This window comes from Boleophthalmus pectinirostris, unplaced genomic scaffold (genome assembly GCF_026225935.1).
Source record: "Boleophthalmus pectinirostris isolate CB_2022bp ecotype Guang Dong unplaced genomic scaffold, ASM2622593v1 HiC_scaffold_20, whole genome shotgun sequence".
NCBI lineage: Eukaryota > Metazoa > Chordata > Actinopteri > Gobiiformes > Gobiidae > Boleophthalmus > Boleophthalmus pectinirostris.
In genome coordinates this window covers 22,860,950-22,883,261 of record NW_026571153.1, presented here as the reverse complement: position 1 = coordinate 22,883,261, position 22,312 = coordinate 22,860,950, and the positions used below count along the sequence as shown (strand labels likewise).

The following is a 22,312-nucleotide window of genomic DNA, read 5'->3' as shown; positions in this document are numbered from 1 at the left end:
ATCCGGCCCTTTTGGGATCAAAGTAGGTTGGATACGGCCCCCGGACCAAAATGAGTTTGACACCCCTACATTATCCAGTAATAATTTATTTTCATCTCTTTAAGGGCCTGTATACTACAGATGACTCTAGTGAGCTTTAAACCATGTTATAATGTTACCTCCTCAAAAACATACTTGGAGTTGTTTTATTTCATTCACACATGTTTGAGTAACCCTGGTTCGTTAGTCTGTCTGCATCTTGAAAGATCAAAATGCTCTCTTCCACTTTATGATGTCATGAAGTTTTCAGGTTACTAAACAAAAGTTTTAACCTTTTGTTTAGTAGAGATGGGAAATTCCAAGAAAATCCCAATGATTCTAGTACAAGTGTATGCAGTTTAAAACACAGTGGAGTATGTTTGTGATGAGGAAACGACATAACAGTTTAAAGGGCCCCGATTATGCTATATTTTTAAGTTATGAAAAGGTAAGGCAAGTAGAACTCTATTTCCCATGAAGCACTGCGGTAGAAGGCATCCGGAAAACAAACCCCCAGCTCCAAAGATTCAGGGTTAGTGGGTCAGTCCTCCTGTTTTTCAGACACCGGCGACGTGTTCGATCACAGTTCTGTACAGGTGAGCGGCGTTTTCTTACTTCTACAAATAAAACTCCAATAAAATCACTTTGTGTTTAATATAAAACCCAAACGTTAACGTCAATAGCTAACGCTACAAAGAAGACTTGACCACTGATTGTATGAACGTAGCTTTAGCTCGCCTCGTTAGCTTCTTTTTTTTATCAACGTAAACTTGACTGCACACAGGGTAGCTTACTGAGGTTTGAAAGGTTAATGCTGATTTTTTTTCTGACCAATTATATTTTTCTTTTTAGGGACAACTAAAACCATGCTGCTCCGTAATGTAAGCAAGTCCACAGCGTTGTGCAGCGCTGTCCTCAAAGCCCCCTCGGTTCTGTCTGGGTATGTCTACGGCTGCAGCGGTGCAAAAAAGATCACAAATCCAAACGTGTATTTCTTTGTGTAATGCTAATGATTTCAACTCCACAGAGGTCAGTTTCAAGCCGGTGCTGTGGTCGCTGCACAAAATGCACGTTTCTACGCCAGCCAGCAGGTAAACCCAACGAAATTACTTAATTATGACACTTAACCTTTCGCATTGCTTTTTATCTATAATATTTTGCCTGACGATCAAGACTTGTTATTGTTTTGTATGGTATAAATAAGATGCAATGCAGGTTACATGGATGAGATAATAACAGGAAGTGGGGGAAAGTTCACTGGTCACGTGGGCAGCTGCTTTAAAGGTGACACTCAAGTGTCAGGGCTGTTGTCCCAAATCCATATTTAGAATCTAATATCACATGTACTGTACACGTAAATTGAAATGTTTACTTATTACAACAATACACACATTAAAGTCTTAACATTTTATAGTATACTTTATAGTACACTATAAGGGGGGGGTCCTGGGAAAACCCATCCAGACATGAGCAGAACATGCAAACTCCGCACAGAAAGGGAATTGAACCTTTATGTGGAGAGTACAACTTATTTGTACTGTTTATTTACTTTATTCCTTAACACAGACACAAACCTGTATTGAATGGTTCAATTTTCTCTTTAGGCGGTGTTGGAGAAGACTGCGGCCGTTGGAGCTGACACTGCCACAAAAGCAGACACCAGGACCGCACCAGTTGTATGTGTTATTGTTTTATTAAAATATAATACTTAAGTTTATATAATGGTAAAAATTTAATTTACTAATATTGAATATTAACTCCCAACTTATCTATGTTACACAGTTGAAAATATTCTCCTTTTTGTTGTATAATTTTTTCTGAAAAAAAGAAAAAATATTTTAAATGAACATTTATACACAAAAATGTCAAGAATTCTGTCCATGTCACTGAAACTACTGATAGTGTTCTGTTTTTTTCTTTACAGGAATCCAAGTCATTTGCTGTAAATATTTTCAAAGGACAAATCGCCACCCCTCAGGTGTTTCCATATCCTTCAGGTATGGAATTCGAATTTGAATTAAAATGCTCAATGAATTGAGCTTTTTCACTGATTCCAAATTCTGTGCCTCAGCTCTGAATGAAGAACAGGAGGAGTTCCTCCGTGAGCTAGTTGGACCTTGTGCCAAGTTCTTTGAGGTAATGTTTCTAATCTAAGCTTGTGAAAATGCTCATCTCTCTGACTTTTACACTTTCTCTTTTACTGACTTTCTTACTGTTTCTGATGTCTCAGGAGGTGAATGACCCAGCCAAGAACGATGCACTGGAGAAGGTGGAGGACCACACGATGGAGGGGCTCAAAGAGATGGGAGCCTTTGGGCTGCAGGTCCCAGCCGAACTGAACGGACTGGGCCTCAGCAATACACAGGTGTGTCTACATGCTCACATTCATTGTGTTATTACAGTAATTTTTGTTTGTAAACTAAATTATGCTTTACAGTATGCCAGGCTGGTGGAGATCGTAGGCAGTCATGACCTGGGGGTTGGCATCACTCTGGGTGCCCACCAGTCCATTGGCTTTAAAGGAATTCTACTTTTTGGAAACCCTGCCCAGAAGGAGAAGTATCTGCCCAAACTAGCTACAGGTTCAGAACTAGTCTATGTAACTTCATTCAACCAGGACTTGTCTATTAAAAAAAAAAAGGTCACTCAGTGACCTAATTCTTGTTTTAGTATAAGTAGTACTACAGTGTGGTAAGCACATGAGGGTTGTCAAATAAATCTATTCTAGTCGTTGAAATTGAAATTGATATCAAAAGTGGGTGCTCATGTCAAGTATAATTTTAAAAATACTGTGCTGTTTACTTGGTATCAAATCAAGTTTAAAAGTTTTGTATTGTGACAACACCGGTGAGCACCAGTAATTGTCCAGAAGGTTGTACACTTTCCACATGAATATAATATATAACATAATATATAATATATAACTTTGAATATAACAAAGTAATCATAATCTACAGAGATGTCATATTTGAAATAGTCACTTTTAAATGCCAAATGTTTGTTTGTAGGTGAAAACATAGCAGCCTTCTGTCTGACTGAACCTGCCAGTGGCTCTGATGCAGCCTCTATTAAAACCACAGCAGTGCAGTCTCCCTGTGGAACATACTTCACCTTAAACGGCAGCAAAATCTGGATCAGGTGAGTACACTGCTGCTGTACACTTTTATACCACAAGAGGGCAGTATTCATCAACATGGACAAAAGATGCTAACAGTCTGCACTTCCCTTTCCTTTTCAAGCAATGGGGGCCTGGCAGAGATTTTCACAGTATTTGCCAAGACACCCATGAAGGACCCAAACACAGGGGAGATGAAGGATAAGATCACTGCCTTTATTGTTGAGAGGAGCTTTGGAGGCATAACACAGTAAGAATGAGTTTTTTCATTCAGAAATCTCCCACTTTCATTGCTATAGGCTCTGTGTACAGTAGACCCTGGTAACCACACTGTTGGTTTCACTACTTCCTGTCCAGTTTTCTCTCTTTGGGCATTTTGCTTAGTCGTGCAAAAAATGAATTTATATTTTAAGATCAGGCAGTGCAGAGGAAGCTGCGGGTGGTGGTCACTGCAAACATGTTAAAAGCTACAAAAATAAAACGAAGGACAAAGTTGTGATAATTAGATGAGGCCTCAAAGTGTGTTTAAAACATTTCCGACACTGTCACATTGGTGCATTCTGTAGTTCCATCTGGTGGTTTATAAAATGAACTGCTTCCTACGCAGGTTCATTCATTCAAACACGCAAACACTCGTTTGTCATAGATGCTCTGATATCCAACAAATGACAGAACCAAGAAGGTGATGCAATCTCCTTAAAGCAAATCACAGCCTCTTCTATAATAAAGTCAGAAAAAATGGGATACATGACAAAATGAATGGTTGTGAAAATGATAGTGAAATTATATTTTTTTCAGTAAATCTGTTATGAGCTCCACTTGGGACTAAAACTGGGATTAAAAGGAGCCCACACAGAACAGGCCTATGTTCGGTTTCTCTGTGGTCCTGTGGAGCCAAACACTTGCTTAGTCCACTTCTTTGTACAGTCTATGAGCTCGACCCGTGTTGATGCGTTGACTCGTTTGGCCCATCACTAGGACGGATTTCTTTGTTTAGAAAGAGAGATGTTTGCTAACTTTAATGCTCAATGCTCAGTGCTAACATTAATACTAATTTTGAGGCATAACACAACACCACAAACTGAAGTATTCTACAAATAAAAATATTTAGTCTTTGGTCTAATTTAGTCTTTATGTTTAAGTAATCTGAATTTGAATAGCTTGTTTTATGTTTAAGGATTTGATAGTACTGACTGATAGCTTTAGGACACAGTGAGTTAGCTAACTTGCTGCTGTGCAAAGAGCCTACATCACGCTGGGGGCTTTCTAAACATTACACCCACCATTAGAGATACATGTAGCAGTTACCATGGTGACACAATGCACACATTAGCAAACACTGACAAATACATTTTAAGACACTCTGAAAACTCAAGAAAAGGTTTTCATGCTCATCTTTTCAGCAAAAAAGATTAGCATGACTAACTGAAAAACTGTTGCCTAATGCTAGCTAGCTGATGACTGTCATTTTATGTGTGGGAGATTTGTTTAACAGCACAAATCATCTCATCTGTTGTAGTTCCAATAAACCATGTGATTGTGTCAAAACAAAGCTCAGATTAAAGTCTAAGTTGAGTAACAGAGCTTCTAAATAGAATAGTGCATCACACCCCCCCCACGGAATATTGATGTCATCAGCTGCAAAGTATCAATTATGTTGCTCTGTTTATCCCAGTGGGCCCCCGGAGAAGAAGATGGGCATCAAGGCTTCGAACACAGCGGAGGTGTACTTTGATAATGTACGCGTGCCAGCCGACTGCATGCTCGGGGAGGTGGGCAGTGGCTTCAAGGTGGCCATGAACATCTTAAACAACGGGCGCTTTGGCATGGCTGCTGCCCTTTCCGGTACCATGAAGGGAGTCATCACCAAAGCAGTATGTAAAACTGTATTCACGCTTTTACTGCAACTGCTCACTCGCACCTCTCTTTGTACACTCAACTGGCAGAGCTGTGGTTAAATTGGAAATCCCCCTCTATATTTTCTGTAGATGGCAACAGCTTGAAGAGAAAGATTAGTGGGTAGAAAGAAAAAAAATAATTGCCACAATATAAAAGCTTGGTAGTAGCATTGTATTATTATTATTTCAGTGGTAACATTAATATGAAATTTGGACAGTAATGCATCATCGGAAAAAAGGGCTTCAGCCTCGTTACCAAATACGGAGGCTTATCTAGTGACACTAACGCATTTTACTACTTTGTGGTACTAATTTTATATGATCCTATAACCTTGAAGACATACTATGTCATTACTGTGTTACTCATATTTGACTGTAGTTGTGTAAGTTTATTGGTTCTGAGATACCTCGCCAAGAGAATCTCTTTGTACTTTCAAGATCCTGTATTACACAAAATGGATTCTTGTGAACTTTACTTTAATTTTCTTCTCATCAAAAACATACCTGGAGTTGTGTTTTGTTTCATTCAAACTTGTTTGAGTAATCCTTTATTATTAAGTCTATCTACATCTCCAGTGCTTAAAATGCTCCATTCCACTTTGTGATGCCATATAGGGATAACTCCAGGTATGTTTTTGATGAAGAACCAACATTTTAACATATTTCTCCTCCTTATTTACATATTTCGCCTCCATATTTCGCCTCTTTATTTACAGTATTTTTGAATTTTAAATCAGGTGGACCATGCAGCCAATAGGACCCAGTTCGGCAGCAAAATCCATACGTTTGGTACCATCCAGGAGAAGTTGGCAAGAATGGCAATGCTTCAGTATGTTACAGAGGTAAAAAATAATAATAAATTGTTCTGTAATTTGGTAAACTAAATGAAAAATTTTAAAAAGAGGTGCAAAATAATAAGTAAAAAATTGTTTCTGTAATCTGGTAAATTAAATTATTCTAAACTAAAAATCTTCTACAATCTTGTCGTTTGCCAAAATCTCCAAAATATATTAGCTGTATGACTTTTAAAATATATTTCCTCTTTTCCTGTTAGACTGAAAGTTATTGCCAGTGTTGAATCATCATCTCTTTGTTTCTCTTTTCATTTCTTAATATAATAGTAATAGTAATAGTAATAGTAATAATAATAATTTGCTTACAGTCTCTGGCCTACATGGTCAGTGGTAACATGGACAGTGGAGCGACTGAGTTCCAGATTGAAGCAGCCATCAGCAAGATCTTTGCCTCAGTAAGTGACTTTCAAACTCACGGATTAAAGTTGCTACGGTTACAATTCGGTTTAATCTTTATTAAGAACACACAATATCTGGTGTATTTAAAAAATAAGAATAAAAAAATTGTAATAGTAAAAAAAAAATCATTGCGTGTTATAATGTATACAAGTAATTTCACATTCTATTTAAGTGTTTTGTGATTTGTTTTTTCTCAGGAAGCTGCGTGGATAGTGACTGACGAGTGCATCCAGGTCATGGGTGGGATGGGATACATGAAGGTCAGTGTAAATTTCAAGATAATTTCTTTTTTCCCCCCTGTTGATTTTACTTAAAGGTGTAGTGTGTAACTTTTCTGGTGGAGGGTCCATCACATCTACTCTGCCTGAAATATTCCGCATTATGACATTAAACAGCTCTGTCTTACTTAAGTGTCCCCTATGTAACTTTTTGGTCGGGGGCCATCTCCTGCTTGTTTCTCTGGATATGTCATTGCTCTGCCTGGAATGTTCCATAGTATGACATTAAATGGTTCTACTTTGCATTTATTTAATTACAGGTTGTTTTATAGCTCAAAAATACCAAGAAAAACAGGTATTCTGACTGTGAGTGGGGTTGCCTCTCCACAGATCTGACCTGTAAAGTCCTCTAGTTTGGTCTCCATGAAGAAGGAAAGGTTTAATGTCATACTGTGAAACATTACAGACAACACAATAAGGGGCCTGATCTTACCCCCAATCTTAACATTAGTGCTGGTGCTAATGCACCAGGCATGGGGGCATGCTGGGGGCATGTCCAGGTAGGGCTGTACTTCGCTACTGGAGACTGGAGTGGGACGGTACAAACACATACATGGTGATGGCATCTGAACCAATCTGTGACCACTGTGGCGTTTAAAAGTACTGCCAGTGTGGGTAATATCTGCAATCTTTGCCTCATTATCAGGCAGGAAAGCGGAGTGTGGGGGGGGGGAGTTATATAAAATAGAATTTATATAATGTTGTTTCCTCATCACAAACATATCTGGAGTTGTGTTTTATTTCATCCACACATTTTTAACACACAAACTCTGCATATTTGGGCTGAATTCTTCTCTCAAACTGAAAACGCTCTGTTCCACCTTATGATGTCATGTGCTTATACAGGAAGTGTTCGAGTGTGTTTTTAAACTCCATACACCTTCACTAGAATCATTTGAATGATTTCATGGAATTTACAATCTATGTTAAACTAAAGGTAAAGGTCACTGTTAATTTATAAACATATGTGAAAGAAACACATCTTCTGTGTTTTTGAGGAGGTAACAAGATTATGACATGGTTCAGAAGAGTTTATTTTGTGTCATATAGGACCTTTAAATAAAAGATGCTTTTACATTGCAACCATGTTATTCTATTGAGTAACAAAATAAGTTTAATATTATGAAGTATACACAGTTCAGGTTCTGTGTTTTCATTTATTGTCTGTCACAGCGGTCATGCTTTATAACCACAAAAGGAAGATGACTGACAAAAACAAAGACGCTAGGTCAAAAACGGTAGGCTTGTGAGACATACAGGAAGTCAGTGTACAAATTGTACCAGGCTTAAACATTCAAAAATGTATGATATAATTTTTCTCTTGTGTTTTATTGCCCATAATTTGCTACATTTCTAAATAAAGCAACATTTTGAAACATTGAAATTATTTCCTGTTTCAGTCAGCCTTCCCTTATAGACTTCTTAAGAATTTCCCCATTTTGAGACAAATAAACAAATTTATGTAAGAAGATTCTTTTGGTATCTTTTAGCAATTTTGTGTGACTGCACTACTGTTTTGTTGCTTGTAAACTTGTTTCATCTAGTTTGTTTATGCAATACACTTGACATATGCACTGTTTTGAAGATTAAAACAGATGTATTTCATATTAGCTTTGTACAAATAGTGGTTTAACAGAGAAATATTGTTTCTAAAATGTATTTGGTTCTTTAAAAAACAGCACTGATACATTGCAGTTGATGTGATCAACTTTCCTTGGGGATGTGATGCTAACTGTAGGCATTGCTCTGTCTCCAACACTGTTACTCAGATTAGGCTTAATCTGATGTTTTAACATAATCTGACTAGAAAGATCTGATTTAGTTGGAACTATAACGTCTGATCTGAATTGTGCTGTTAAACAAGTCCCTCTCAAATAACATAGTCACAAGCTAGTTAGCATTAACCAACAGTACTTTTGTCAAACACCTGAACAGGACCATGAATGCTCGTATGGATCACAGGCTCCTGAAAATGTGTTGTTTAAATCCTAAAACATTTTTATCCGTGTTTGCTAATGTGTGCATTGTCACCATGGAAACTACTGAGCATTCCGGCAGTGGAAATGCATTATAGCACCCCCAGCATGATGTCACTGCAAAGTATCAATTTATCCCAGATCTCTGTATCGTGATAATATCATATTGACATCCATGTATCTTGTATCCTATTGAATCTTGAGGTATGCTGTGATTCCCAGCCCTACTGCTTATATCCCAAATAATCATATAATTAAGGGAGTGACTTAATCGTGATTATTTAACATACATGAATATTCACACAGACAGTGGCTGCCTCTTTTCTCCATTACTCAAGCAAAAACTAAAACTAAAACACAAAACTACCCATGCCGTGCTCCCTTAGAGATAGGATAAGAAGCTCAATCACATGGGAGGAGCTCGGAGTAGAACCGTTGCTCCTCCACATCGAAAGGAGCCAATTGAGGTGGCTAGGCATCTGTTCCGGATGCCTCCTGAACGCCTCCCTGGATAGGTGTTCTGGGCATGTCCCACCGGTAGGAGGCCCCCATAGAAGACCCAGGACACACTGGAGGTACTATGTCTCTCGACTGGGCTGGGAGTACCTTGGGACCCCCGGAGGAGCTGGAGGAATTGTCCGGGGTGAAGGAAGTCTGCTTAAACTGCTGCCCTCGCAACCCGGCCCCAGATAGGTGGAAGAAAATGGATGGATAATCATATCATTCTAACCTTTTTTTTTGTGTATTTTTTTTTTTTTTAAGGATTCCGGTGTTGAGAGAGTAATGAGAGATTTGAGAATTTTCCGTATTTTTGAGGGAACCAATGACATTCTCAGGCTGTTCGTGGCTCTCAATGGCTTCCAGGTAAAACATTTTAGCCCCAGTTCACACACACACACACATAACCAAGTACACATACACACAGACACACATGGAGACGCGCACACACACGTGAAGAAGTGAGGAAGTGTTTTTTGTGGTTACACAGAGACGTGTCAAGAAGTAAGGAAGTATTTTTGCTGTTCTGTTTGGGCACACTCTTGCCACACACGGGTTGTTTAAAGCAACTTCCTCTGAGACTATTTTACGCATCATCTACATCTATTGCTTTAGCATCACATATCTTCTTATTGAATACATTGACTGAGTACATGTTGACACAGATGGCTTGGCATTTCTCGGAGGATGAACCATCAACAAACAAACCGTAAACCTTATCAGATACATTTCTTTCTTTTTCTTCCAGAGTGCAGGTAACCAACTCAAGGCTCTGCAGAAAGCCCTCAAGAACCCCATAGGAAATGCTGGTCTGTTCGCTGGAGAGATCACCAAGAGAGTCAAAAGGTTAAAGGTTTTTCCTCATCAAAAAGATACCTGCTGTGTTTTGTTTTTTTTTATTCACACTTTTAACACACAAACCCTGCATATTTGGGCTAAGTACTTCTCTCAAACTGAAAACACTCATGGTAATACAGGTGCTCCACTGTCTTTTTTAAACTCCATACACCTTCACCTATACTGGAGACGTGGACAGACTAACAATAAAGGGTTATGCAAACATGAGTAAATGAAATGAATCACAAGTCAATGTTCAAATTTGTATTTTTTCCCAGAATGACTATGAGAAAAATTTGCTGTACTTCCAGAACCGGGGGGGTTGGCAGTCACTGTTGAGCTCCGTACCTTTTTACACTTTTATTTTTTTATATTTGTTAACAGTTGCATTTTGTGTTGTCTTTACAGAAAGGCTGGTTTGGGCACTGGTCTGACTCTTCAAGGTCACATCCACCCTGATCTGGCTAAAAGTGGTGATCTGGTAGGACTTATATCCCCCTATTGACATCTCACACTCTTATAATAGCTCTTAGGCCAATATTTATTTTACATTGTTTTTCTTTCCAGGCTGTACAAGCTATTGAGCAATTTGGGACGGCCGTGGAGGAGCTGCTGATCAAACATGGGAAAAATATCATTGGCAAGTTTGTTTATTTGCCGTTTGTAATTAAAAACCACACTGGAAAAACAGGCAAGATTTTATCGATAGTTGTAGTAGTAGCCAGTGTTGTCCTATGCATTGTGTGTAGGTGTATACTAGTCTATGTGCTCGTATACTTGCTCTGATACAGCTCAAGATCATTCTAAAATTATTCAGAAAAGGTTCATTTTTGTCCTGTGTATGTTTGTGCTCTTTTTTAGTATAAATACCTGCTCAAATGAGTATGTAGTTTTGATACTAGTTTTAGTATCAATTTAGAATCTAATTTTCGATACCTTGACAACCCTAGTAGTAGGATTATTGGACTCAGAGTTAGACTTAGACAAACTTTATTGATCCATTAGGGAAATTACCTGGTGTAATATAAAAATGAGTAAAAATATAAAAATGGTAATAAAAATTCTAAATTAGTAGCAATAAAAAATAGCAAGAGACTAGTGTCAGATAAGGCATAATTATATAAAATATATGTACAAGTTAAGTAAAAAAAAAAACTGAACAGAAATATAGTAATATAGATACAATATATCAGTTATATACAAGAGGTTATAAGGAAAATTAACAGATTTTTGTAACAGAGGAGCAGTTTGTTCTGAAGAGGGTGGCTGACTGGGCTATTGACATCTATACTATGGTGGTGGTTTTGTCTAGGTAAGTAGCACATCTCAAAACACACAATTCAAAGTCCATTTTTAGCTCTTATGGTAAACATTTCTCTCCCACTTCCTCTTCAGGGCTTCTCGTTCTCTGAGTCAGGGCAACGCCTCCGCTCAGCACGAGAAGATGCTCTGTGAGACTTGGTGCATTGAGGTGAGTTAGCTATGTCTGCAGGAAATTACAATGATTTATGACATACCCAGTATTTATAAATAATATAAAGTGATGCAATAACATTGACTGTTTCTGGTCTATTGCAAATTAAAACGAGTAAGCAAGTTAGTTAAAGGTATGCTCGTTTGTCTCCATGGAGATGTTATTGCTTTGACTTTAAAGGGCCCGTATAACGCTGTTTTATCATCTATGTTATAATGTTATTTCCTTATCAGAACAAACCTGTTGCTGTGTCATTCAGACATGTTTTACACACAAATCCTGCATATTTAGGCTTTTAGTTTAGTTTTCTCCAGCAGAAACCTTGTGATGTCACGTGGTAATACAAGAAGTCCTCCACTGTGTTTTTAAACTCCATACACCTTTGCTAGACATGTGTAAACAAAACACAACTCTAGGTATGTTTTTGAGGAGGTGATAACATTCTAACATGGCACAAGAATCCATTTTGTGTAATATAGGACTTTTAATGTTCTACATAATTTTATCTGTTAAGCGTTTTTTTTATTTTTTTTTATTATGGCTGTTTTGATTGCTCAAAATACCTGAAAACTAACTTGGCTTTGCTGTGTCGCTGGCTCTCCATGCAGATATGAGTTTAATGCCATACTGTGGAACATTCAAGGCAAAGTAAAACATCTCCAAAGTACTGTACTGTTTTTAGGTACTTTTTGAATAGAATGAAATGTAAACGTACTTTTCATGTGATTTTAGGGGTTATTTTTACCATGTTTGAATTCAAGCTTGGGCTTGATAAACACAAAATTCACGAATGAAATTAAGAATTTGATTCATATTGCCACTGCTAACCAAAATCTGTATAATTTATTATATCAGTATCACTGTATTTTAACAAAATAACACTTATGTGAAATACTTCTACTTTTTACTCTTAAAGTACATTTTTATACTGGTCCTTTAATACTTTTACTTCAAGGTACACTATGTATGTACTATGTACATTTGTAGTGGAGGGTCTGCCACCTGCTTGTCTCCATGGAGATGTTACTGCTTAGTTTAGAATGTTCCACAGTACAGATTAAACCTTTATCATGAGGTAGACAAGCGGGTTACGCACTACATACAGTTCAGATCTGTGGAGAGTCGCCCCTATTCACAGAAAGAATTATTGTATTTTTGAGCAATAGATACACCCATAATAAATAAATGCTAGATGGATATGTTTAATGTCATACCATGGAACATTCCATGGAAAGCAACAACATCTCCATGGGGACAAGCAAGTAGTGAACCTAGCGAACAGAAAAGCTGAACAGTGCACCTTTTTAAGTAGATTTTTTTTCAAGTGGTACTTTTACTTTTACTTGAGTAACTTTTTACCTATATATCTGTACTTTTTCTTAAGTGACAAAGTGGAATACTTCATCCACCAAAGCTGTAATCAGATTTTGTAAATTATCAAAACTAACATAGAGCCATCTTATTTTTCTTTCCAGGCCCATGAGAGAGTGATGAGAGATATCAAAAACATTCGCTCCAGTGAGTCCAGACAGGTGTTTCGTAACCTGAAGGCTGTATCTGCTGCTATGGTGGAAAATGGTGGAGTGGTCTCTGTTCACCCACTAGGATTCTAACTACACACTTCAGTTTGGACCTACCACAGACTATAACTCTTTATGTCTAACCCACAAAACAAGATATGGGGTAAAAAACTTTCTATTTTAACTTTGACTTGTGCTCATTTTGCAGTTCTTTTATTGGCGTTTGATTTAAATTTGTTGGTTAATAAGAGATGCCGAATAATGTAATCTAAACAAATCACCAGAGTAACATATTAGAATTCCTTTGATAATTACTTAAAGTAATCATTGCGCTATTTTCTAATCTGTTATAATAGTTTCCTCATCACAAACATACCTGGAGTTGTATATTGTTTTGTTCACGTTTAACACACAAATCCGAGTCCTTTTCTCAAGCTGAAAACACCCCATTTCACCTTGTGATATCATGTGGTAATACAGGAAGTGCTCCACTGTGTTTTTACACTCAATACACTTGACTAATATTTTTAGCCTAAATGTAAAAAGTACCACTGAAGATGTAGACAGTAATGCAAGGATTAATCAAACGTGTGAATGAAACAAAACACAACTCAACTCCATTTATGTTTTTGAGAAGGCAACAGCATTATAACATGACTAAAAACTCACAAGAGTCAATCTTGTGTAAAATAGAACCTTTAATCCATCATCCTTAATTCTGCATAATTACAATATCATGCACATCTATTGCCAATGTATTAAACTGTATTTCCTGTATAAAAAGCCTACACTTCATCAGTATAGAGATTGTTATGATCAAACCCTCTGCATTACAAACCTGCTGGAAAAACTGCAACCGTCTTTTTGATTAGAGCTACTTTTTCTGTGATGGTCAACAGTGTGCTCACCGAATGTGCTCAGAGTTGTAACTAATTGCAGCTGACTTCTCGCTGTATTTAAAGGTACATTGTGTAACTTTTCAAGTGGAGGGACTGTCACCTGCTTGTTTCTATGGATGTGTCATTGCTCTGCTTGGAATGTTTGACAGTATGGCATTAAACAGCTCTAATTTACATGTATTCAATTACAGGTGGTTTTATAGTTCAATAATATCTGGAAAAACATAAATTCTGACTGTGAGCTGGGTTGCCTCCACATTTATTACATATTTATTTATATTTGGTGTCTGAAATGAAAATGCATTGTTGCCTTCCACTGTATACAAACATTGCCTGTAAATGTAGCTGTTAATAAGAACAATTCCTTTGACTTCTTTTTGTAACCTTTTAAATACGAATAAACATTGCTCTGTTAAACCTTAAAGGCGTCTATCTGCATCATCTCGTACATTTGCTGTTTTTAAACTTGCATGTCGGTTTCACTTCTGCAGCCTCGCGCTTCCAGAGTAAAGCGCGGGTCCGGGATGACTGTAACTTACACGCACAGATGCAAAATCAGCCTTTGTGCAGTTACCACAGCCTGAGAGCTCTGTGAGAAATTCCCTTCCAAACTTTGATTCAAGCATTTGCCGTTGGTTCTTTCTCACGTCCCTTTTAGACAGTATGCAGATACGTCTGGACCAGCCAGAAAAAAACTGCAAGAATTCAAAATGTCTCAGATATGTCTTCATTGTCCATCATTGAGGTTTAGGTCCAAACACTGAGCTGCGTCCTCTGCCTGCAGTTCACCCGAGGGACCTGGTCTCAGCATGGGCCCCGTCTGATCCTGTAGCTCTGGCCGCGGGGCCTCGGGGATCTCCAGTGACACAATGGTCTGAGCGGTCAGCGTCCGCTCCCTGTATAAAGGAAGGAGATTTTCACGTTAGTATTTTTAATAGATTTAGACAGATGGGCATAGGTTTAACAAAAAGACAAAAGAAGCCTAAAGAAAAATCATAGTGACCTTGCTCTCTGCTGACGTGGGGTCCAGGTGGCCATCACAGTCCATCCCAGAACTCTCTTTAGATGCCCTATACAGCACGGAAACCTGTGACTTAGTTCCTCCATTAGCTCCTCTTTGCGCAAACCATAGACCACTGGCGCAATGCATTGCGCCAAACTAAAAAAGACAAATATAACCACAGCAGACAGTTCCTTAGTGTCCGGTCTGATCAGCTTATATGTGAGAAGCAAAGACAGAATAAAGTTGACAAAGTTTGGGAGGATGTACACGGCCAGTTGTGAGCCATGCAGTGCTATTGTCCGACAACCCTTCCTGTTGCGCCTATTTAACACCCCCAGACGCCGGGTCTCCACCAGGATCCGTGCGTAACTGTAGAGGATGAGCAGCGTGCACGCGGACAGGAAAAGTACCTTGTGCAGCTCGCCTTTACGCAGCTGCTTATGGCCGCACTCTCCGCTGGGGCTGGCAGAGCGCTCGGACGGCTGTATCAAACTCAGAGGAATGACCAGAGCTATGACCCACGTACACGCGCCACACAGCCACGGCCACAGGGCACAGGCGCGCGCAGAAGTGTAGCGCAGAGGGTGACACACGGCGCAGTAGCGGTCAAGCGCCATGGCCGTGAGCGTTAGCAGGATGTTGGACGCGCTGCTGATGAGCACAGTGACTATAGCCACGCACGCGGAGTGGTGCAGCTGTGCGTGCCGGTGCATCTGTAAATAGAAAACCGAACTCGTGCCCAGGTGGAGCAGCGCCGAGACAAGAAGGTGAAAGAGCAGCACAAAGCGCGCGTGGGTCCGAAGCCTCTCCACGCGGATGATGGTCCAATTGATGATGAGGTTGAAGAAGAGCAGTACTGAGAAGGACAGCGCAGACACGTAGAAACGCACACACGTGTAGTCCGTTGCCTCGGCTGCGCTGATAGGCCTGCTGCTGTTGTTGAACATATCAGTATTTCCCAGATTTGGGTTGGATGACTCTGGTTGTACAAAGAGATATCCGCAGATGAAGGAGGAGAATTCCGCTTCTTGTCTTCATGTTCATCTTCTGCGCGCCTCAGACTGACAACAGAGACATGGCCTCCTTTCACTTGAACTGTCACGTGTCCAAAAGTGAAGATACTGAGAGGACGGCTCTTGTCACACACACGGTTGCTGTGTACCAAAGACTGTGTGTACCGTATTACATAAACATGCCTAAACTAACAACAGCCAGGTCTTACAAACACTATTTCGATTCTTAAAATTAAGTTACTTGTTCGACCTTGTAAACTAAAAGTAACGTAAAGGTTAAGGGCCATTTAAAACTTTTAAAACTGTGTTGAAAAAATGTCTTTCTGTGCCTGTTATGTTTAATTAGGTTACTCAAAATCTCGAGTTTATAATTCATATTACCTCAGTTATTCCTATAGCTCCACCAGATTATAAACTCCACCCACGTTAAACCCACGTGGCTAGTCCACACGGGGGCGCTATAGCTCTTCCCCATGACTTCTCCACGGATATGTGGTTATCATGGGACTAGGGTGGATATTAACATAGACCGCACAAAGAATACATGTATATAGAATATAATTATGTATACGTAGTCTGTGGTTGTTAGGTCTACTTTTATGGTTCCACAGTAAAATGAATATTCCCAATAAAGCAAAGTAATACTTGCTAATAAAAAAAGTTTGAGTGACTCGCAGGTGAAAGTGCGTCCGCCCCCGCACTCTATATATGACTGTACCTGACTGTTCACGGTCTGAAACCTGCACTTCCTCCGCCTCACTTCAGACTTACAGTTATTGATATCACGCTAAGGACAACGAAAGAAGGTATGAACAACAAATGATCACATTTGTTATTACTATATAATTATGAAATGTTGTATTTTAAAAAGGTTATTATGACTTCTGTTCAAGAAAAAGCCTCTAGCATCGAGCCAGTTATTTTATTTCAACGACATCTCGAAGTCTCCGCGGGGAAAAAACTTTTATTGGCATTTACAGGAGCATTTTGATAATTAAAAACGTTAGCCCACAGTTGTTTTAGCTCAGATCAAACACAGATTTTTTCCGTAACGAGGACTTTAGAACGTTAGCTATCTAATTAGATTCACTTTTCATGTTTTCACTGTTTTCCTAGAAAAACTTTGTAAGCTTAAAAGTATAAAAATTGTGGGGAAAAAATGTAAACGTGTGAATAAAGTATTGAATTTTTTTGTTTGCTTTTTGTCAGAAATGGCCGTTTCCCAGCAGCCCGGCCACGTCGTGTCTGTGACCACAGCCTCGAGCGCGCCTGGGACATGGAGCACGGGCTTATGCGACTGCTGCAGTGACATGGGCACATGTAAGACAGAGCCCTGGTTTTGTTTCATTTATTTGTTTCTAGTGTTGTTGTTGTTGTTTAATATTTTTACATATCTCTTTGTTTTTACTCTCTTTCAGGCTGCTGTGGCTACTGGTGCTTCCCCTGCCTCCAGTGTCAAACTGCCCAGGAGTATGGCTGGTGCTGCGCGATGCCATTGCTGGACTTCTGTGGTGTTGTGTCCTGTATGCTCCGAGGAGGCATCCGGGAGCGCTACAACATCCCAGTAAGACCGGGAGGACTTTACTTTACTTTTACTTTACGTTACATCACATCAGACAGAGTAGCTTTTGTGATAAACAGTTAATATCACTAATACTACTAACAGCCAAAGTGGTGGGACTCTAAGACTCTAAATATTTTAAGGTAGGCCTAACAGAGACAGTTTCACTTTCTTTATACTCTACACATTCCACAGTTACTTTTACTTCCCTAAATTAAAATTATGATTTCTCATAAACTTGAGTAAGAATGCATCTGCTGTGCTTGCACTCATATGTGTGAGATATGCCTCTATTTCTCCACAGGAAGTGCAGTTTTCACACTTTTACCACTTTTTGGCACTTTTTGCTTTTTGCACATGAATTAAGTTAGAAATGTCTCATTCAATAAGATGCACTTAATCTCTATATTTTATGATTTAGTTCTCAAAAAATGTCTTTTTACTCTTAAAGTACATTTTTAAACAGGCACTTCAATAGTTTTATTTAAGTAGATTTTTTTTTTATGTGATACTTTTACTTGAGTATCCTTTTTGCTCTGGTATCTGTATCTGTACTTAAATAACAAAATTGAGTACTACATCCACCACTAGCCATTTACATCTTTGTTGAGGTGAGATTTGCGTCATATGTCCTGTCTCTCTCTCTGCAGGGCTCTGGGTGTGATGACTGCTGTAAAGTGATGTGCTGCTATCCTTGCGTGTGGTGTCAGATGAGCCGAGAGCTGAAAATCAGACAAAACCACACCACCCAAAGCACAGTTTTTGTCACGACACACCACAGCTAGACGTCCCCTGATTTATTTCAACTGTAAATGTCTAAGATTTTACTTAAAGATGCTCTATGTGTGTGTAACTTTTTGGTTTGTGGTCCATCATCTTCTTGTTTCTATGGATATGTCATTGCTCTGCCTGGAATGTTCCATAGTATGACTTTAAACAGCTCCGCCTTACATTTATTCAAGTTTTATAGCTAAAAAATACCTAGAGAAACACACATTCTGACTGTGAGCGGGGTTGCCTCTCCACAGATCTGACTTCTTGGCCTCGTTCTGAAACATTCCAGACAAAGCAATAACATTTCCATGAAGCCCTTCACCAGAAAAGTCACACAATGCACCTTCAAGTAGTAGCTTATATGTGTGTTTTATAATAATTACAGCTTCATTTAAATACACTTTTGCTCTGAATATTTTAAAATAAAATACTAATTCTCTCAGGGTTCCTCATTTAATTCACATCACTTCTAGAATAACATACATGACACCTCTTTGCTTTACAGGTTGCATCAGAAACAGCTTGAATGTAATAATTTGCATCTAGAATTTACATGACAGCCAGAGCTTAGCAAAAAAAAAAAAAAAAAAAAACAGCACTCACTCACACTTTGCACATTTTCCATATAATTTACAAATAAAATACATGTTTTTATTCAACTCTTTACTCTGGACAAAATGCCTGGTCTATTAAGCAAATTTCTGCAGGTGTAATTTAAAGGGGACTTTCTGATCTGATCTAACTTTTCTTGGGAAGAGCCAATCATCTGGACATCTCTATGGATATCTTATTGATTTGCCTGCAATGTTCCGCTACATGGCATTACAGACTTTCATGTTATTTTTCATAGTAAGGGGAAAACCCAACGAAAGGAAGATTTTTCCCACAGCAAGGAAATAAATTGTTGTTAAACAGTGTTGGGAGTAACGCGTTATAAAAGTAACGAATTACAGTAATGCATTACTTTTTGCTGTAACGCAGTAATGTAAGGCATTACAGGGGAAAAAATAGTAATATTTTACTCGGTACAAATGTGAGTAACGCACGTTACAATGTTTTTTTAACCTGGATTGAAGTGGTGGGTTTTTCTTCATACAAATTCGCTAAAATCACCTCGATATCAGCAGCGGTGAAACGCCGGAGATGCGCCCTCATAGACCTTCAGGTAACCGCGGGTGAAAGGACTGACAAAGAACTCCACGCTGTTTAGACCTGGTTTAGACCTGGGTCAGTTCTGGTTTAGACCTGGTTTAGAACTGGGTCAGTTCTGGTTTAGACCTGGTTTAGACCTGGGTCAGTTCTGGTTTAGACCTGGTTTAGACCTGGGTCAGTTCTGGTTTAGACCTGGGTCAGTTCTGGTTTAGACCTGGTTTACACTCGTCCCTCCCTCTATCGCAGTTCACTTTTCGCGGTCTCGCTGTTTCGCAGATTTTTTTTTTTATTTTTTTTGTGCAATTTTGCATGCCCTTTTTTTTTTTTACATTGTATGAATGCGTATTGCGTTCCTCCCGCTGCGTCCTGACTGGCCAAAGGACTCCTGTCTCCTGTACAGTACAGTACAGTACGTGTTCAGCTGCCAAATTTAAATACATGTTCAATCTCTAGCAGTGTGATTCTGAAGTGCTGTACGGTTGCAAGTTTTCTCCCCGACGAAAACCCACAACGTCGACGAAACGTTCTGCACCGACAAAGGCTCCTGCGCTCGCACCCAAAAGACAGAGGAAGATGCAACCATCACACAAAAAGTTGGACTTCTGGACACGCTGAAGGAAGGTAGAAGTTACGCGCTGTAACAGACTCTTGCACCGGCTCGGGTACCTGCAAATAGTTGCTGAAATCAGGGCCGCGAGCCCGAGCAGCAGAGTGTCCATAAAGAGCGATCGGGTGACAGCCGCTCTTACCTCCATGAGGTGCGGAGCAGAGCCGCTCCTTTCTCCTGCGGTCACCTTCGAGCCCGTCCTGACAGTGAGTCCTGTTTTAGTCCTAGTTCAGTTCTGGTTTAGTTCTAGTTCAGTTCTGGTTTAGTCCTAGTTCAGCTCTGGTTTAGTCCTGGTTTAGACCTGGTTCAGTCCATATACAGCGCAAAAGTTATTTTGGTGAGAGTAACTTAAAGTAATGCAATAGTAATGTAATGCCTTACATTTTAAATGCAGTAATATTGTAATGTAACGAATTACTTTGAAATGACAGTAATAGGTAATAAATAACGCATTACAGTTTCAAAGTAACTTGCCCAACAGTGTTGTTAAATATCATTTTAGTTAAAATTTCACAGTCAAAGGTTATTTCTTATTTTATTTATTTGTAAAGGGACAGTACATATTAATGAACATTAAAAATGTAAATATGTAAAGATTATAGCCAACTTGGCTAATTTCCATCTTCAGTCCCTCGGCAGGTTGATGTAAAATCATCTACAGGACGAGGAAAAGTACAGCAACAATCACACAAAAGTACACAACACCAGCACACTCACTATACACACAATTAGTTTCAAACAGTTCATTTGAAGCTCAAAGTCAGAAGTTCAAGAATCAAGTCAAGAGCTAAACCAACAATCCCCCAAAACAAAAGAAAATATAAACTGGTCAAACATGGTGACATATTTGACCATTGAGTAACCACAGTTTTAAAGCTTTAGAAAATGCTGCCAATGTTGAAAGTTCTTGTATATGAGCAGGCACTGTATTCCATGTTTGAGCTGCTCGATTAGCAAAAGAGAGTTGTCCAAAGGTACTTTTCCTAAACGACACAGAGCAGTCACCTCTAGAGCTGCTCTTGTTGTGCGATTTGAATTTCTTTTCACAAACTCCTTTAGAGGAGGTGGAGCAAGATGATTAAAAACTTTGTACACTAGAATTAAATCTGCATATTTGATTGTGTTATCCCAATTTAGGAATTTGTATTTGTCAAGTATTCTACAACAGTGATAATTTGTGGGCTTTTTGTCTAATACTTTAAGTGATTTTTATATATATAGTTTCAGCTAATTTAAGAGTAGTTTTGTTTGTCAGAGTCCAAGTAGTAATGCAATAATTTAGGTGTGGCTAAATCATTGAATGCTCTGATGACATACAGTAATAACCAATGTGATTCTTGTTTTAATACAGTGTTGTTTAACTCTTTCCCCCTTGGATGCCTACTAGGAACAACCCATACGTATATTACTAGTGCTGCCCATAGAACATAATTGCATAAAAGAAAACGGACTTCCACGAGTGATTATAAATGATTTTCACACTCATGAACTTAATTGAAACACAGACATATTTGGTATCTCTGGAAACCTTAGACTCTGAACTCTTCATTTATGGATGTTAAAATGTGATTCAGCTCATTTATAGGTATCTAACAGCTCACTGAAAATGAGAGTTTACCTGGTCAGGTGCAAAAATCGAAAACAAAAAACTACATTCAGCATCTAATATGCATGTTCTGAGTCCTATATTAATTTAAAAAAAAAATCTATATATATATATTTGTCAAAGTATTTAAACAGATTTCAAATCACCAGATGCAGTATAGCCAAATCGTCATAAATCATAGTGACCATGCTCTGTGCTGACGGGTCCAGGTGGCCGCCGTCATATCAAGTCTTTAGTGATATAGCGGAGGTGTCAAAATACATCATTAAGGATACAAGAGGGGTCGTCAAACGTCGTCTTCACGGGGGGAAGAGTTAAAGGTCCTATATTGCACAAAATTGACTCTTGTGAGCTTTAAACCATATTATAACGTTGTTACCTCCTCAAAAACATACTTGGAGTTGTGTTTTGTTTCATTCACATGTTTGACTAACTCTTCATTATTAGTCTGCCTGCATCTTGAAAGGTCAAAATGCTCTGTTCCACCTTGTAATATGAAAACTATAGTGGTAGTGTTCAAGTTAACAGCTCCTTTTACCTCTAGTTCAATAGAGATTGGCAATTTATGTATTTATTGTTTAACTGAATAGGTACAGAGCCACAAAAATAGATACACACTTCAGTAATCCGATGCAGGTATCACAGCGTTTATAGCCAAGGCAAATTTGCAAATATCTTTTAATCTGTTCACTGAAGAGCAAAAGGATTATTTGTAGAAACAGCAATAAATACAGTGAATGTGTCAAGAAAAATAATTAATATCAAAATATCACAAATATCACTAACATAAATACTCACATTTCACGTTAATGGGCGGCAGTAGCTCAGTT

General features: G+C 38.7%; 3 protein-coding genes across 3 annotated transcripts; 2 read left to right on the top strand and 1 right to left on the bottom strand.

The window, feature by feature from the left end:
• Positions 1 to 457: 457 nt before the first annotated feature.
• Positions 458 to 14,190, top strand: acadvl (acyl-CoA dehydrogenase very long chain). The gene is made up of 21 exons (XM_020922031.2): positions 458 to 614; positions 871 to 958; positions 1,046 to 1,109; positions 1,623 to 1,694; positions 1,943 to 2,015; positions 2,090 to 2,154; positions 2,249 to 2,383; positions 2,456 to 2,600; positions 3,027 to 3,156; positions 3,258 to 3,383; positions 4,809 to 5,007; positions 5,769 to 5,873; positions 6,194 to 6,280; positions 6,482 to 6,544; positions 9,301 to 9,402; positions 9,785 to 9,882; positions 10,282 to 10,354; positions 10,441 to 10,513; positions 11,113 to 11,185; positions 11,269 to 11,344; positions 12,823 to 14,190. Exons 2-21 carry the CDS (start codon positions 885 to 887, stop codon positions 12,958 to 12,960), a joined length of 1,971 nt encoding a protein of 656 aa, XP_020777690.1. The 5' UTR covers positions 458 to 614; positions 871 to 884; the 3' UTR covers positions 12,961 to 14,190.
• zgc:194312 (uncharacterized protein LOC794943 homolog) lies at positions 14,003 to 16,051 on the bottom strand. Its single transcript, XM_020922049.2, has 2 exons — positions 14,770 to 16,051; positions 14,003 to 14,662 (listed from the first exon to the last, which is right to left on the bottom strand). The coding sequence occupies exons 1-2, from the start codon at positions 15,714 to 15,716 to the stop codon at positions 14,494 to 14,496; spliced, it is 1,116 nt and encodes a 371-aa protein (XP_020777708.2). The 5' UTR covers positions 15,717 to 16,051; the 3' UTR covers positions 14,003 to 14,493.
• Positions 16,052 to 16,435: 384 nt separating this feature from the next.
• LOC110157703 (cornifelin homolog B-like) lies at positions 16,436 to 18,559 on the top strand. The gene is made up of 4 exons (XM_020922064.2): positions 16,436 to 16,588; positions 16,992 to 17,102; positions 17,201 to 17,346; positions 17,994 to 18,559. Exons 2-4 carry the CDS (start codon positions 16,994 to 16,996, stop codon positions 18,126 to 18,128), a joined length of 390 nt encoding a protein of 129 aa, XP_020777723.2. The 5' UTR covers positions 16,436 to 16,588; positions 16,992 to 16,993; the 3' UTR covers positions 18,129 to 18,559.
• The last annotated feature ends 3,753 nt before the right edge of the window (positions 18,560 to 22,312 follow it).

What these genes read in the sequence shown, in the direction of transcription:
- zgc:194312 (XM_020922049.2), bottom strand. Translation starts at nt 15,716, where the DNA reads ATGTTCAACAACAGCAGCAGGCCTATCAGCGCAGCCGAGGCAACGGAC. An exon ending in CCACGTCAGCAGAGAGCAAG is followed by an intron (nt 14,663 to 14,769) that starts GTCACTATGATT and finishes TCCTTTATACAG; the next exon opens with GGAGCGGACGCTGACCGCTC.
- LOC110157703 (XM_020922064.2), top strand. Translation starts at nt 16,994, where the DNA reads ATGGCCGTTTCCCAGCAGCCCGGCCACGTCGTGTCTGTGACCACAGCC. An exon ending in CTGCAGTGACATGGGCACAT is followed by an intron (nt 17,103 to 17,200) that starts GTAAGACAGAGC and finishes ACTCTCTTTCAG; the next exon opens with GCTGCTGTGGCTACTGGTGC. An exon ending in GGGAGCGCTACAACATCCCA is followed by an intron (nt 17,347 to 17,993) that starts GTAAGACCGGGA and finishes CTCTCTCTGCAG; the next exon opens with GGCTCTGGGTGTGATGACTG.
- acadvl (XM_020922031.2), top strand. Translation starts at nt 885, where the DNA reads ATGCTGCTCCGTAATGTAAGCAAGTCCACAGCGTTGTGCAGCGCTGTC. An exon ending in TGGGCCTCAGCAATACACAG is followed by an intron (nt 2,384 to 2,455) that starts GTGTGTCTACAT and finishes TATGCTTTACAG; the next exon opens with TATGCCAGGCTGGTGGAGAT. An exon ending in TCTGCCCAAACTAGCTACAG is followed by an intron (nt 2,601 to 3,026) that starts GTTCAGAACTAG and finishes GTTTGTTTGTAG; the next exon opens with GTGAAAACATAGCAGCCTTC.